Consider the following 17053-nt stretch of genomic DNA (forward strand, 5'->3'; position numbering starts at 1 on the left):
TAAATCTGTTCTCTTGAGGAATGTCTTGAAGATTGGCATTATTTCTGTCTTAAATACTTGTAAGGATTCGGGGGGGAAACACCAGGGCCAGAAGTTCGCTTTGTGAGAAAAATATTTTTGGTATTTGTTTTTCATCTGATGACTGCTTTACATATTAAAGAGTACATAGATATTAAGTATACAGCTTGATGGCCTCTTGTATATATAAATGCGTATATGAAAAGTGAAAGTGAACATCTCATGGACTTTATAGTCCATGGAGTTCCCTAGGCTATTATACTGGAGTGGTAACCTTTCCTTTCTCTAGTGGATCTTCCTGACCCAGGAATTGAACCAGGGTCTCCTGCATTGCAGGCAGATTCTTTACCAACTGAGCTATCATGGAAGCCCCAACGTGTGTATGGCCAACATCCAAATCAATATACAGAACTTCTGAAAGACATTGACTGGATGGTTTTCACCATTTTCCTGTCAGTAACCCCCCAGTAGGAACACACCATCCTGACTATGATCACCGTATTTTAGATTTCTCTGCTTTTGACATCAAATAAATGGAAACACAAGTCTGAACTCCTTTGTGTTTGGCTGAATATTATGTCTGAATAGTATTTGAATTCATTGAGGTTGTTATGAGAAGCAAGAGTTTATTTTGAATTGCTGGCTCAGTATATAACATGGTATGAATAAGCACAATTAGTTTACCTCCTCTGTGTTTTACGTACTATAACCCATTTCATTTCCCACGGTGGTTACTCAGAATGATTCTGCAATGAATGATTTTGTACAGGCCTCCAGGTGAACATAAGCATGTCTCCTTTATGTATCTAAGGGAGAGAAGTTAGTCCAAAGATAGATAAATAAAAACATATTGTATGAGTCCACTTACATGAAATTCCCAGATTAGGCAAGTCTGTAGACATGGAACATAGATTAGTGGTGTACTGGAGGTAGGGAGAGAGGAGAAGGTTTGTATCCTGTTGATTGAAAGTAAGTGTTTAGAAAGTGTTTGGAACCAAGGTTCCAAATGGTTTACTAGTTGTAGGAGTTAGTTCCTGAGTCTTAACAACAAACTTTTAAAGATCACTTATGCAAAAGAGAAGGTTCTTTTATACAGACCACTCCCACCCCAACAGAGACATTGTTCTGTGAAGTAGAATTGTGACTAGCGTCATCAAACAAACAAAAAAAAAGGTGATTTTCAAAGTAGATGTACTTAAACTGATGGAGAGTAAAATTTGCCAAGTTGATGGTTTTAAATCAGAATGTCGATGAAGCTAAATTTCACCCTGTCCCAGGACACAGGAGCATAAACATGTTTCTGTTTGATAAAAATGAAAAATGCAAACTTGATTAACAACAAAAAGGGGCAGATGGTACAGAAGACAGCTGCTTCCCTGCAGTAAATTGTAGGTGAAAATATACATTTGCAGCTGTACTTTAAATATATAACTTTCTTGGAAGCCAGTCACTTATCATTATTTGGCACTCCATGTTTTTTTTAACCTCATTGAGTGGCATGTGGGATCTTAGTTTCCTGGCCAGGGATTGCACCTGGGTCCCCTACATTGGGAGCACAGAATCTTAACCATTGGACTACCAGGAAAGTCCCTTGACACTCGACTTCTGCTGGGGCTTTTTGAAAATGTAATCCCAAGTGCCCAAGTTAGAAAAAAAATGGTCTAAAAGAACGTGAAGGTCATGTGTGGATTTCCTGTTTCAGGTCAACATGTGAAGAAATGAATTAAGGACAGGAGAGGGTGGAGGTGAGAGTAAAGCTGGTTGGGTCCTACTTCAGCTGAAAGGACAGGTCAACAATTGAGACAGACATACCCTTTGCTAAAAATAGTTGGATATTTCTTATTCAACTCAGGTTTCTGCAGGTCTACCACATAGGGATCCTTTGGAGTGAAAATCACAACCACCTGACTCAACAAATAAACTAAAGAAAAAAATTAAAGAAAGGAAGACCTCCTTGGTAGTCCAGTGATTAAGATTGTGTTTCCAAAGTAGAGCATGTGGGTTTGATCCCTGGTCATGGAACTAAGATTCCATGGTGCAACCAGAAAATAAAAATTTTTTGAAAAAGAAAGAAATTTATCAGCTTAAGTGACTGCAAAGTCTAGCCTAGGTGTCTGGAGCTAGATGCTAATGTCATCCGATTTCATTTCCATCTCTGCAGTTGTCGCAAACCTCCTTTCTTCTGTGTTGGTTTAAAAATATCCACAACCTAAAAGTTGAGAGCTATGTTTCATTCAGTAGGAATTTTTAGGACTTGAAGTCCCGGAGACAGCATCTCAAGTAACCCTGAGAAAACCGCTCTGAGGAGGTGAGGGAAGGAGGTTATATAGAAGTTTTACAACAAAGGGCAGGTAGTCCGAACATCAGGAGATTATTATTAATTAAAGAAAACTAGATATCCCAAGTTAAGTAATTCTGTGTTTTTCTATGTATGGAAAGATGGAAGAGTCTGGGATCACTGAAATCATTCCTTTCATATGCAAGTCAGCTATCCTGGGCCAGTATACTGTGTTTTTCACATCCCTGGCTCTCTGGGGACTCACCATAGGGAGTGGCTGAAGCCTGAGCTATCCTGGGCCAGTATTCTGTTTTTTTCACATCCCCGCTCCCTGGGGGTTCACCATAGGGAGTGGCTGCAGCCCAATAGCTGTCAGATCTCAGATATTCTTCTCCCTCCCCCAGTGCCCTTAGGGCTCATGAACTCATGCTGGAGGGCTGCAGTCGCTCATGACTGTGACATCCTAGTTTACTGATACGGCAGGAAATATTCCATTTCTCAGTTTCATCTTCTTAGCAAATGGTAAAAGATTCCGAACTATACCTGAGTCAAGGTGTAGCTCTGCCATTTACTCTGTGCAGCACTGGGCCAAACACTTAACTAAGCTGCTTCCTCATTTATTCAGCCAGCATTCCTAGAACATAATGTGCTACCCTTCCAGACTCTGGGACAACAGTGAGCAATGACAAATCTCTGCCCCTACAGACCTTACATCCTAGGAGGGTGGCAGGTACTCAAAATCAACTAAAAATTGTCACTTGCCTTCTGTGTTTACATGGATGAACTCATGAGCCACTGCAGTCAGTGACTTTCAACACACCCTGAAAGGAGTTCAGGGCAGAGATCAGGAATGAGGCACTTTGTGCTCTGGAAAAACTGGTCTTCAGCTAGTTAAGTATTTTTTAGGATGCTTTATGAGCCCAAATCCTTGAACCTTCTTAAATCTAGAAAAGCACTAAAATCATTAATAGAGAAACCAGCTCCTTCTGACTAGCAGTAAACCTCTGCCATAATGTGTGCCTGACCACACGGATCCCTCTTCGTTAAAGTCTTATAACCGAGCTGGACCCTGTGGGGCCTTCCCAGGACAGGCCTTCCCCATATCCTCTGCTTTAGCTCCTAAGGCTTTGACTGTGTGGATCACAATAAACTGTGGAAAATTCTGAAAGAGATGGGAATACCAGACCACCTGACCTGCCTCTTGAGAAACCTGTATGCAGGTCAAGAAGCAACTGTTAGAACTGGACATCGAACAACAGACTGGTTCCAAATAAGAAAAGGAGTACATCAAGACTGTATATTGTCATCCTTCTTTTTTAACTAATATGCAGAGTACATCATGAGAAATGCTGGGCTGGAGGAAGCACAAGCTGGAATCAAGATTGCCAGGAGAAATATCAATAACCTCAGATATGCAGATGACACCACCCTTATGGCAGAAAGTGAAGAAGAACTGAAGAGCCTCTTGATGAAAGTGAAAGAGGAGAGTGAAAAAATTGGCTTAAAGCTCAACATTCAGAAAACCAAGATCATGGCATCCAGTCCCATCACTTCATGGCAAATAGATGGGAAAACAGTGGAAACAGTGGCTGACTATTTTGGGGGGCTCCAAATCACTGCAGATGGTGACTGCAGCCATGAAATTAAAAGACACTTACTCCTTGGAAGGAAAATTATGATCAACCTAGACAGCATATTAAAAAGCAGAGACATTACTTTGTCAACAAAGGTCTGTCTAGTCAAGGCTATGGTTTTTCCAATAGTCATGTATGGATGCGAGAGTTGGACTACAAAGAAAGCTGAGTGCCGAAGAACTGATGCTTTTGAACTGTGGTGTTGGAGAAGACTCTTGAGAGTCCAACCAGTCCATCCTAAAGGAAATCAGTCCTGGGTGTTCATTGGAAGGACTGATGTTGAAGCTGAAACTCTAATATTTTGGCCACCTGATGAGAAGAGCTGACCCATTTGAAAAGACCCTGATGTAGGGAAAGACTGAAGGCAGGAGGAGAAGGGGACAACAGAGGATGAGATGGTTGGATGGCATCACCGACTCAATGGACATGAGTTTGGGTAAACTCCAGGAGCTGGTGATGGACAGGGAGGCGTGGTGTGCTGCGGTTCATGGGGTCGCAAAGAGTTGGACACGACTCAACGACTGACCTGAACTGAAAGTACTTAGATAACAGTATTTGATGCACACTTCTGGAATTGCACACATTTGTTTTAGGGATGTGAAAACCCCCCACCAAATGGAAAATGTTAACTTCTTGACGACCATGAGCACATAGCCCCCTGCCTCCTGGAGACTAAGGACTGATAAAAGTTAACCTCTGTAACACTACCCCTGTTCCCTCACCGTCAGCCAATCAGAGAACTGTGCATGAGCTGATCACAGACTCTGAGACCCCCCCTCTCCCCGCCTCCACCTCCAGCTGGCGTTTAAAAATGCTTTACTGAACCCCTTGGGGGTAGGGAGGGGCTTTTTAGGGTATAAGACATGTGTCTCCTTAAATAGCCCTGCAGTAAACCTTTCTCTGCTCCAAACTCTAACGTTTTGGTTTGTTTGGCCTCACTGTGCCCTCGGGCACACGAACTTGGACTAACAATCACATTTACACCGACTTGCCCCCTACCACTTCAGAGTGGTTCTTCAGAGTTATCTAAGAGGCTGTCTCCTGAGCTATAGTCCTTACTTTGCCCCCAAATAAAACTTAACTCACAACTGTAACATTGTGTACTTTTTTAGTCAAAATAACAAAATGTAGATTAAATGTATAGGGTAAACGGGAAGGGGTTATGAGGGGATGAGAGAGGTTAAAGAGTAGGGAGAATATATACAGAAGCAGTGGGAAGGTTAGCGTTTTAGAAAACCGTGTTCAGGTAAAAACTCCCTGAGAAGGTGGCATTTGTAAAATAGGAATAGTGTCTTTTCTTTTTTAGGCCTGTGGTGAAGATTTACTAGGCAAATACATGGATTCATAAAACACCTTCCAGAGTTCCTAAATGGACCTAAGAAACCTCTATGCAAGGGGGCCAACCTGGAACTCAAAGGAAGGGGGAACGTTGGTCAGGACGGAACTGTGTTGGAAGTGGACATTGCCTTGACGGAACGGCGATTCCCTGAAAATTGGGCCGGGTGGAAACGTTGGTCCTGGAGGAACGTGGATCCCCGAGGAACCTACAGTTACCCTGGCAACGACGCCCTCTCGGTACGATAGAAGGTAGTACGCGGGAGGAGACGGGACGGGGCTTCCGGCGGAAGTGGCTAGCCTTCCACCGACTGTCGGGGAAGATGTTGCGTTCAGGGTGGCAGTGGCTTTGCGTTGGACTGTGCAGCCTCCTGCTGGGACAGGCGGAGGCCCCGACCCCTGTGGAGCCTCCAGAGCGGAGCCGGCCGTATGCGGTGCTGCGTGGGCAGAACCTGGGTGAGTGGCCGCGGGCCGGCGGTCGGGTCTGCGCTTTCGTCGCTCCGGGCAGCCGGAGCCTGGCACGCGCGGTTTGGACGTGGGGGCAGTGTGAGGGCAGCGGGTGCTGGTGCAAGCCGTCTCCGAAGGCCTGGGGCTCGGCGGAAGGTTCGGTCCACTGTGGGCTTGATAGGTGCGGGTTGCATGAATGCCCTGGGTAACCCAGGTCACACTCTGCGTCCCCTCCTCTGTGACTTGTTGGGCTCGAGCTAGGCTACACGGCGCATAATAAACCCCACCCCTTCTGCTTTTCTAAGGGGACTAGTAGTCATAGTCGTAATGATAATTGACATTTGTTGAGCATTTCCTATGTACTGTGTTGTACTAGGCACGTTATATATATGATTTTATTTGAGCCTCAAAGTAACTTAACGAGAAAGCTACAGTTTTTTCAGCGCTCTTTACAGATAAGGAAAGTGGAATTCAAAGAGGTGAAGTTATTTGCCCCAGGGTTACACAGCCAGCCAGGTGGATGAACTTCCCTGGCAGTTCAGTGGTTGAAACTCTGTCCTTCCACTGCAAAGGGCTCGAGTTCCACAAATATTTATAAATTTTATAAATAAAGGAAGTGGTGGCGGCCAGTAGGAGAACCTTAGTTTTCTGGGGCTTGAAACATCCTTTTGGGAGGATGTCATCAATATGCACAGTCACATATATACATATAAGAGTACATGGCTTTGGAAGGGGCCCTGGAGCTCAAAGCTTGGCAAACTTTAAAAAGTCTTTTGCGCTGAACTTTCATTGGTAGGTCTGTATATCTACAATGCTGCCACGTGGTACTGTTTCTGGATTACCTTGATTCTCCATGAGTCCATTGTCATGTATCAACAACTTACTTTGTACCCAAGTATTTTGTACTTGCTCCATGGTTTCCATACATCTTGCTTAATACTTTAGAACAGGATTTCTCATCCTGGGTGCTGCTGACATGTTGGACCAGATGATTCTGTTTGCGGGGCAAGGCCAGTGGGGGGCGTGGACATACTATTTTGATCACACACTATCTGAGCGGTCTGAGATATTTAACAGCATCCCCAGCCTTTACCAACTAGATGCCAGGAGGACACCCCACTCCAGTTCAGAGAGTCAAAATGTCTCCTGACACTTGCCAAATGTTCACTGAAGGCAAAATCCCCATGGTTGAGAATCCACTGCTGTTCTGTAGAACAGTACTATAAAAGGAGCGGTGGCAGAGCCCTGTGAAGTCTGCAGACTGTTTGTTATCTGCAGAGATGTCTTAGAGCACTTGAGATTATTTAGAAATTTAAAGTGTGACATTGTTGCAACATCAAGCAACTCAAAACCACTTCTAGGTCTCTAAATGGGAATGCTTTCTAGGTCATGGGAGCTGCTAGTCAGTCAGTCATGCACAGTAGGGCTAGTTAATGGCACTGGGACAGACAAGCTACAAAAGCTATTCCTTTACCACAGATTGTTTGAGAAACACTCCCCTGGACAGTTCTATGCAGTGGGAATTTTTATCTCCATTTTCATAGAAGAGAAAACAGAGAGATTGTGTAACTTCTGTAAAGTCACGTAGCCTGTAAGTGTAGATGGGAACCCAGACAGTCTAAACCCCAAACCATGTGTTCTTGACCGCTGTGCCGTGTTGCCTGTTTCGGTGATAATAACGGCTTTCATTTATCATGTGCTTATTATCTGTCTGGCACTGTGTTAAGTGCTTTGCATATAAAATATGAAAAAATGTTTGAGATCTAGAATGCGATTTATTTGAGTAAGACAAATTGACACAATTGACAGTAAAAAAAAAAAATCATGATGTGGAGGTACTTTTTAAAATTTTCTAGTATTTTGGTTGTTTGACAAGCACACACACAGAAGTATTCCAAATAAGAGTTGGAACTGCCAGGAATATTGTAGAAAAAACATTCACATTCAGTGGAAATGGACCAGATGTCCTTTGAGAACCTTCCAAGGCTAAGATTTTAGAATTCTTTTAGAATATGTTGGCCACTTTTAATGTTATATTTAGAACAATAGATTCCATGTGACAGTGTTAACTCAAGCTAAAAAACAAAGAAACAAAGAGCAGTATTAGAATAGTTCCAAAACAATGCAAAAACATTTCACTTGAAATTCGCTGTTTAAATGACAGTCATCTTTAGGCCTTGGAAGACTCACTCTTGTGAGATGGGTTTCATTTGCCCCATGTTACAGGGTAGGAAAGGGGAAGTGACCATAAGGAAGGCCCTAAGTAGCCTTAAGGGCTTCCCAGGTGGCTCAGTGATGAAGAATCCACCTGCCAATGCAAGAGACGTGGGTTCGACCCCTGGGTTGGGAAGATCCCCTTGGGATGGAAATGCCAACCCACCCCAGTATTCTTCCCTGGGAAATACCATGGAAAGATGGACCTGGCGGGCTACAGTCCATGGTGGTACAGAAGAGTCAGACACAGCTTAGTGACTAAACAGTGCCACCACCAAGCGGTCTTAAAGTTCTCCCAGGTCCTGGGAAATGAAGAGTGGCAGGTTTATCCAGGCCCAAAAGGTTAGCTATCCCAACAGATTATTGTGTACCTGACAACTTGGGGTTTAAGGTCTTCTTTTTTCTTTTTTTTAAAGAAGACTTACATTCTCCAATTCTAGTCCCCTGCATTCCTGCTGGGAGGTTTGGTTTTGTTTAGAGCCTTTCCAAAAACGGGGTCAGGGGTGGGGGGAGTGGGGAACTGGTTTCAATGGAATAAGACAACTTTAGGTCCATTTATAGACAGAGCCTTAGAAACTCATGGAATTCAGAACTTTGAAAAGAGGGCAGGTGTTTAGGTAATGAGGCTGTTTTGAGATAGGTTTTGTTTAACAGAGACCCTTAAACTTCCCTCTGGCCTCTTGCAGTTTTGACCCATCATCTTTGTCACCTTCTTCATCCTTCCTCCCTCCCTCTCAAGTGAAAGGTGATCTCTCTATATGGCCAGTTTTTAAATAATAACTTGGTTCAGTGAGTGTGTGGGTGGGGTAGATAAGATACCCTCAAATTACTCATTTAAATAAAACTTCAGTCAAATCTTGTTGATTTTTTCAGAGGAACAGTAACCAGTCTGGAGACCAAGCATGGTTAGGCCCCAGGTAGAACCCAGGTTACTTAACAACACATACATGTACATTTACTTGTTAAGGTAACTTCATTTGGAGCTCCCCCCAAGGTTTCTGGGATAGACACACAAAGAGGGCTACACATCACTTCAGCAGGTTGCTAGATAGGTTAAATCCTGCGTCCTTATATCTAATCTTGCACTGGGAGGGTAGCAACAGTAGGTTCTATTTCTCACCTGAGTAACTTAGAAATTTGTGATGTGAAATTCACTCTCAGAAACATAATAGATTTATGAAGTTGTTTCATTGCTTCTTTGACCAGAAAGCCCTTGTCAAGACGCCCCAAGAGACTGAAACACGTTATTCTTATTGAATCTCCAATCTTTATGAATGGCTCTAAAAACATAGTTGAGCTCCCTGCTTCTGTTCTTGTCCCCCTATAATGGGATGGTTCTCCATGCAGCAGCCAGAGGGATCTTTTTTCCTACTAAATCAGATCATGTCCTTCTTTGGCATAATCCTCTCTTTAAGCTTCCTGGTCTACAAGGCCCTGCATGAGCTGGCCCCACGCTTCCTCCCTGGCTTCATTCCCCACCTTTCTTCCTTCACTCCTTGCTCCCAGCCACTTTGGCTTCCTTTTGTTCCTTGGCTTTCTGGCTTGCTCTGGCCTCAGGGGCTTTCCTTTGCCGATCCTGCAGATCCTCACGCCTCTTCCATTAAGGCCCCAGCTTGTGTGTTCCCTCCTCACTGGCTTCCTCCACCAGCCCTCCCCATCACCCTCACATTCCCGTTTTCCTCGCAGCACTTAAAGCTGCATTCTCTCCCCACGTGCACGGAGATAGCGCCAGCTCTGTCGTGGCTGGTTCTCCCACACCCGGCACGGTGCCTGGTCCCAAGTGGCATTGGGCACATCGCTGTCAGTGGACGATTTGGGGAACTTAAGCTGCCCTTGGGCGGTAACCTGTTTTCCTTTTGCAGTGTTGATGGGAACCATCTTCAGCCTCCTGCTGGTGACCGTGATCCTCATGGCATTCTGCGTCTACAAGCCCATTCGGCGACGGTGACAGCTGAGCAAGTCCTTCCATGAGCATCTGGGAACGGAATAAGTTGTGTTGCACGCGGGTCAGTGGAGAAGCTGTAATCGGAACATTACTGCTTGGAAGTAATCTTTGGTCTGGACAGTTGATAAATTCTGAACAATTTAGAAAAAATATCTAGCCATTGTCTTATCCTGACACTGGAAGGCAAGCATTGGGCCACTGAGTCCACTTCTCAGTGTTTCTTCTTATATCTGGCTGTGCTTGTTAAAAGTAAGACCTGAAGCTCCAGGGTTCAGCGTAAAGATGGAGTGCTCAGGAGAAAGAAAACGTAACTTTGCAAGTGGTGAAAAAGCCACCCTGGATAGGAAAAGTCGCTAATGTTTGAAACTGTTACGAGAAGGGGGATTTGACCTGTAGACATTCCCTACTTAAGAATCATTTGGTCAGAATGGGATAAGAATAACAAATGTTATTAATTATCCTGAGTTGGCCTCGATGCCCTGTTCGCAAAGCAGTGTCCTTTATGGGGAACGTAGGTGGTACCCCCCACCTCACTCCTCATGCTGCATGGAGTTCTGTGCTTAGATACCTCCATTGAAGTCGGGGTCACCAGGTAGGCCTGTGACCACGGGCACCCTTGGGCTGGGAGGCTCTGGGGGTGGCTGGAAGCATAGCAGTTGGCCCGTCTCAAACTCGTTGACTTCCTTGTTCTGCACTTGAGCCTCCCCAGCCTGTGGCCTGGAAGTCAGGGCAGCTTTTCTGAATCAGGCGCTCTTTTCTGCCCTGGGTGGGGAGGGCGCAGGGGCGCAGCAGATGTGCATGTTCACTGTCAAGGCCAAGGGGCGAGCAGGTGTGTGTTTACACAAGTTAATTTCCACTTTGAAAATGCTGCTGTTCATTTGCACTGTTGGTGAACTGGAACATCTCCCCGTGGGAATGAGACTTTCATTCTTAACAGTATTTATTTTAAGGGTGCTAGGCTTATCTGTGTTACTAAATTAAAATGCTTATCTTGTTTTGTGCTCCATTCTAGCACAGCACTGATTTTTTTTTTTAAACAACCTCAACTAAATGTGAAATAACTGAAGTGGGATACTGTAACTGACTGAACAGTTCTGTGTGTGACCCCAGCTCTGAGCCGCTGACATGTTCGCTGTTCCGTGCTTTTGAGCAAAATGTCCATTAAAACGAAAGTAAAATCTTACGTGCTGCTTTATCCTAGTCATTATTTCACAAGCATTTAAAATGCAGGGGTGTGTGTGTGTGTGTGTGTGTTGGAATCTGATTTAATCTCTTAAGGAGGCACTGTGAAGTGGAGCTCTAAGCTACTCAGAAAACTGAGCCCTAAGTAATCTCTCAGGCTGGGTCAGGGCCCAGAAGACCTGGATTCTTGTTCCGGCTCTAGTTACAAACAGGCTTAACTTCTCTTAGAGCCTCGGTTTTCTTATCTATAAAACAGTGATATACACACTTTATCTTTCTGTATTCTAGTGAGGATCAGATGATGTGAAAACTAACACAAACAGAAGTGGGGTCACCACCGCCGGCCTGTGACTGGAGGGCGGAGTGTTGGGGATTCTGAGGGGCTCTTGCAGGACAGAGTCACATCACAGGAGCCCACATCTCCGCCTCATCTGGGATGCCATGTTTTGTTATCTGCCTAAACACTTATTGCCATTTTTAGAGTTTTAGAAGGAAACAGTAGAGAGGTGAGCTGTGCTGTTTGCAAGATGTTTTGTGCTATTGACTCCGCGGATGAGGAAGAGGAGCAGGTGGAAGAGGATTGTCCTGAATTGGTCCCCATTGAGGCGAAGCAGAGAGAGGTGGAAGAGGAGGAGAAGAAGTCTGGCCCCAGCGCTAAGATTCCAGTCACAATTATCGCCGGGTATTTAGGTGCTGGGAAGACAACACTTCTTAGCTATATTTTGACAGAGCAACATTGTAAAAGAATAGCACTGATTTTAAATGAATTTGGGGAAGAAGTGCAGTGGAGAAATCCCTAGCTGTCAGCCAAGGTGGAGAACTCTACAAAGAGTGGCTGGAACTTAGAAACGGTTGCCTCTGCTGTTTATAAAGGACAATGGCCTTAGAACTATTGAGAATTTGATGAAGAAGAAAGGGAGATTTGATTACATATTGTTAGAGACCACCGGATTAGCAGATCCTGGTGCTACAGCTTCTATGTTTTGGGTTGATGCTGAATTAGGGGTTGATATTTATCTTGATGGTATCATAACTGTTGTGGATTCAAAATACAGATTAGAACATTTAGCAGAAGAAAAACCTGATGGACTTATCAGTGAAGTTTCTAGGTATTCATTTATTTAAAGTATTTACTGATTACTGGGTAAATGGAAAAAGGAAATTATTGGTAGGAAAAACAAACTGAGAAACAAAAACATAATCAAGGAAAATCTTTTTCCTGTATTTGAATTATTGATATTTACAATGGTCTGATAACTAAAATTTTATTTAAAACTATATTACAGCATAAACTGAGTGCTGAGCCCAGTTCTTTGTGAGGAACTTTTAAATTGTTAACATTTAAAAATATTTTGTTGTTTTCATACAATTTCTTTGGATTGAAAATGATTGTTAAACAAACAAACATACAAACAAAAAGAGGAAACAGTAAAAACTTGTCAGGTCCATAAACCTTGTGCCCTGCCATTTGCCTATAATCACCAGCCAGGTAAACCAATCATGGCCGGTTTTCTGAAACAAACTTGCCAGTCATTCTACATACACATTGAAAACACAGCCTGCATCTTCATCCCGGTGTTAGCATCTGTTCAGTATGAGAGGGAGTAGTAAAGGTGAAAGAAAATATCAGTTCTGGGAGCAAGAAAAATAAACTGAAAACTCCTACGCCCAGCTGCTGCTTTCAAGTGGAATTATTCTCCTGGCCTTTCTCTTCAGGGGTGCAGGGGCAGGGGTCAAACCCTAGGTTCCCTAAGCTGAACTGTACTCAGGTTACTTGCCACGCCCCGCGGCAAACACATTAGACTAATATACACCAAAATGGGTTATTTTAGCAAATACTGATCTTAACATTCTTTAAAGTTGAGACTAAGAAGTTTGCAGGTTGCTGCTTGAGATTATAGGGGCTTAGAGTCTTATTAGTGGATTGCACTTTTGTCCCTTGCAGGATCTCATTTTAAATCCACACTCATTTCTAGATGTGGGTCTCAGTTCAGTTCAGTCACTCAGTCGTGTCCAACTCTGAGACCCCATGGACTGCAGCACACTATCCCTGTCCATCACCAACTCCCGGAGCTTACTCAAACTCATGTCCACCGAGTCGGTGATGCCATCCAACTATCTGATCTTCTGTCGACCCCTTCTCCTGCCTTCAATCTTTCCCAGCATCAGGGTCTTTTCCAGTGAGTCAGTTCTTCCCATCAGGTGGCCAAAGTATTGGAGTTTCAGCATCAGTCCTTCCGATGAATATTCAGGACTGATTTCCTTTAGGATGGACTGGTTGGATCTCCTTGCTTTCTAAGGGACTCTCAAGAGTCTTCTCCAACATCACAGTTCAAAAGCATCAATTCTTCGGCACTCAGGTTTCTTTATAGTCCAACTCTCACATCCATACATGACTATGGGAAAACCATAGCTTTGACTAGATGGACCTTTGTTGGTAAAGTAATGTCTCTGCTTTTTTAAAGATTTTTTAAAATTTTTTTAGATTTTTTATTTTTTAATTTTTCCATTTATTTTTATTAGTTGGAGGCTAATTACTTTACAACATTGCAGTGGTTTTTGTCATACATTGACATGAACCAGCCATGGATTTACATGTATTCCCCATCCCGGTCCCCACTCCCAACTCCCTCTCCACCCGATCCCTCTGGGTCTTCCCAGTGCACCAGGACCGAGCACTTGTCTCATGCACCCAACCTGGGCTGGTGATCTGTTTCACCCTAGATAATATACATGTTTCAATGCTGTTCTCTTGAAACATCCCACCCTCGCCTTCTCCCAGAGTCCACAAGTCTGTTCTATACATCTGAGTCTCTTTTTCTGTTTTGCATATAGGGTTATCGTTACCATCTTTCTAAGTTCCATATATATGTGTTAGTATACTGTAATGGTCTTTATCTTTCTGGCTTACTTCGCTCTGTATAATGGGCTCCAGTTTCATCCATCTCATTAGAACTGATTCAAATGAATTCTTTTTAATGGCTGAGTAATATTCCATGGTGTATATGTACCACAGCTTCCTGATCCATTCGTCTGCTGATGGGCATCTAGGTTGCTTCCATGTCCTGGCTATTATAAACAGTGCTGCGATGAACATTGGGGTGCACGTGTCTCTTTCAGATCTGGTTTCCTCGGTGTGTATGCCCAGAAGTGGGATTGCTGGGTCATATGGCAGTTCTATTTCCAGCTTTTTAAGAAATCTCCACACTGTTTTCCATAGTGGCTGTACTAATTTGCATTCCCACCAACAGTGTAAGAGGGTTCCCTTTTCTCCACACCCTCTCCAGCATTTATTGCTTGTAGACTTTTGGATAGCAGCCATCCTGACTGGCGTGTAATGATACCTCATTGTGGTTTTGATTTGCATTTCTCTGATAATGAGTGATGTTGAGCATCTTTTCATGTGTTTTCTAGCCATCTGTATGTCTTCCTTAGAGAAATGTCTGTTTAGTTCTTTGGCTCATTTTTTGATTGGGTCATTTATTTTTCTGGAGTTGAGCTGGAGGAGTTGCTTGTATATTTTTGAGATTAATCCTTTGTCTGTTGCTTTGTCTCTGCTTTTTAATATGCTGTCTAGATTGGTCATAACTTTTCTTGCAAGGAGCAAGCGTCTTTTAATTTCATGGCTGCAGTCACCATCTGCAGTGATTTTGGAGCCCAAGAAAAGAGTCTGTCACTGTTTCCATTGTTTCCCCATCTATTTGCCATGAAGTGATGGGACCAGATGCCATGATCTTAGTCTTCTGAATGTTGAGTTTTAAGCCAACTTTTTCACTCTCCTCTTTCACTTTCATCAAGAGGCTCTTTGGTTCTTCTTAGCTTTCTGCCATAAGTGTGGTGTCATTTGCATACCTGAGGTTATTGATATTTCTCCCAGCAATCTTTATTCCAGCTTGTGCTTCAACCAGTCCAGCATTTCTCATCATGTACTCTGCATATAAGTTAAATAAGCAGGGTGACAATATACAGCCTTGACATACTCCTTTCCTGATTTGGAACCAGTCTGTTGTTCGATATCCAGTTCTAACTGTTGCTTCTTGACCTGCATACAGATTTTTCAGGAGGCAGGTAAGGTGGTCTGGTATTCTCATCTCTTTAAGGATTTTCCAGTTTGTTGTGATCCACACAGTCAAAGGCTTTGGCATAGTCAATAAAGCAGATGTTTTTCTGGAACTCTCTTGCTTTTTCTGTGATCCACAGATGTTGGCAACTTGATCTCTGGTTCCTCTGCCTTTTCTAAATCCAGCTTGAACATCTGGAATTTCACGGTTCATGTACGTTGAAGCCTGGCTTGGAGAATTTTGAGCATTACTTCGCTAGCGTGTGAGATGAGTGCAGTTGTGGGGTAGTTTGAGCATTCTTTGGTATTGTCTTTCTTTGGAATTAGAATGAAAACTGACCTTTTCTAATCCTGTGGCCACTGCTGAGTTTTCCAGATTTGCTGGCATATTGAATGCAGCACTTTCACAGAATCATCTTTTAGGATTTGAAATAGCTCAACTGTAATTCCATCACCTCCACTAGCTATGTTTGTAGTGATGCTTCCTGAGACCCACTTGACTTCACATTCCAGGATGTCTGGCTCTAGGTGAGTGATCACACCTTCGTGATTATCTGGGTCATGAAGATCTTTTTTGTATAGTTCTTCTGTGTATTCTTGCCACCTCTTCTTAAGATCTTCTGCTTCTGTTAGGTCCATACCATTTCTGTCCTTTATTGTGCTCATCTTTGCATGAAATGTTCCCTTGATATCTCTAATTTTCTTGAGATCTCGTCTTTCCCATTCTATTGTTTTCCTCTATTTCTTTGCATTGATCATTGAGGAAGATTTTCTTCTCTCTCCTTGCTAGCCTTTGGAACTCTGCAATCAGATGGGTGTATCTTTCCTTTTCTCCTTTGCCTTTCATTTCTCTTCTTTTCACAGCTATTTGTAAGGCCTCCTCAGACCACCATTTTGCCTTTTTGCATTTCTTTTTCTTGGGGATGGTCTTGATCACTGCCTCCCATAACAATGCCACGAACCCCCATCCATAGTTCTTCAGGCACTTTATCAGATCTAATCCCTTCAATCTGTCGCTTCCACTACATAATCATAGGGATTTGATTTAGGTCATATCTGAATGGTCTAGTGGTTTCCCCTACTTTCTTCAGTTTAAGTCTGAATTTTGCAATAAGGACTTCATGGTCAGAACCACAGTCAGCTCCCAGTCTTGTTTTCGCTGACTGTATAGAACTTCGGTATTGACCATCTGGTGATATCCATGTGTAGCCTTGTGTTGTTGGAATCCAGTGTTTGCTATGACCATTGCGTTCTCTTGGCAAAACTCTGTTAGCCTTTGCCCTGCTTCATTCTGTACTCCAAGGCCAAATTTGCCTGTTACTCCAGGTGCTTGACTTTCTACTTTTGCATTCCAGTCCCCTATAATGAAAAGGACATCTTTTTTGGGTGTTACTTCTAGAAGGTCTTGTAGGTTTTCATAGAACCATTCAACTTCAGCTTCTTCAGCTGGTTCAGCTTCATTTTGGGTGTTAGTTCTAGAAGTTCTTGTAGGTTTTTTTTTTTTTTAAATATGGAACGCTTCAAGAATTTGCATGTCATCCTTGTGCAGGGGCCATGCTAATCTTCTCTGTATCGTTCCAATTTTAGTATAGGTGCTGCTGAAGCGAGCACAGGTCTTGTAGGTTTTCATAGAACCGTTCAACTTCAGCTTCTTCAGCTGGTTCAGCTTCATTACTGGTTGGGGCACAGACTTGGGATTACTGTGATATTGCATGGTTTGCCTTGGAAATGAACAGAGATCTGGACATGGGTCTAGCTTGGACTTTTAAACTGTCAGTCATGGCAGGCAGAGGGTTTCTTTACCACTAGCGCCACCTGGGAAGGCCAACTCCATCATTCAAGGCACCACAGCCATTTGAAATTGCCATAGTTCAACTCATCTTCTTTGAGGTCATCTGCATTTGTGAGGAAACCTTAGTCACGCACAACTGAGGACTGAG

At 43.4% G+C, this 17053-nt stretch overlaps 1 protein-coding gene, 1 non-coding gene and 1 pseudogene across 2 annotated transcripts; 2 read left to right on the forward strand and 1 right to left on the reverse strand.

The window, feature by feature from the left end:
* Positions 1 to 5526: 5526 nt before the first annotated feature.
* On the forward strand, positions 5527 to 11054 carry C12H12orf76 (chromosome 12 C12orf76 homolog). The gene is made up of 2 exons (XM_070475417.1): positions 5527 to 5721; positions 9789 to 11054. Exons 1-2 carry the CDS (start codon positions 5589 to 5591, stop codon positions 9872 to 9874), a joined length of 219 nt encoding a protein of 72 aa, XP_070331518.1. The 5' UTR covers positions 5527 to 5588; the 3' UTR covers positions 9875 to 11054.
* Positions 11055 to 11565: 511 nt separating this feature from the next.
* LOC110146431 (zinc-regulated GTPase metalloprotein activator 1A pseudogene) lies at positions 11566 to 12103 on the forward strand (annotated as a pseudogene).
* Positions 12104 to 16617: 4514 nt separating this feature from the next.
* Positions 16618 to 16724, reverse strand: LOC139037942 (U6 spliceosomal RNA). The gene has a single exon (XR_011490880.1). It is a non-coding gene; the product is annotated as a U6 spliceosomal RNA (small nuclear RNA).
* Positions 16725 to 17053: the final 329 nt, after the last annotated feature.

The sequence above is a fragment of the Odocoileus virginianus genome, chromosome 12, assembly GCF_023699985.2.
Source record: "Odocoileus virginianus isolate 20LAN1187 ecotype Illinois chromosome 12, Ovbor_1.2, whole genome shotgun sequence".
Lineage (NCBI taxonomy): Eukaryota > Metazoa > Chordata > Mammalia > Artiodactyla > Cervidae > Odocoileus > Odocoileus virginianus.

Excerpts from the sequence above, each read along its gene's own strand:
- C12H12orf76 (XM_070475417.1), top strand. The coding sequence starts at position 5,589 with ATGTTGCGTTCAGGGTGGCAGTGGCTTTGCGTTGGACTGTGCAGCCTC. Across the intron at positions 5,722-9,788 it reads GCTGCGTGGGCAGAACCTGG|TGTTGATGGGAACCATCTTC; the intron begins GTGAGTGGCCGC and ends TTCCTTTTGCAG.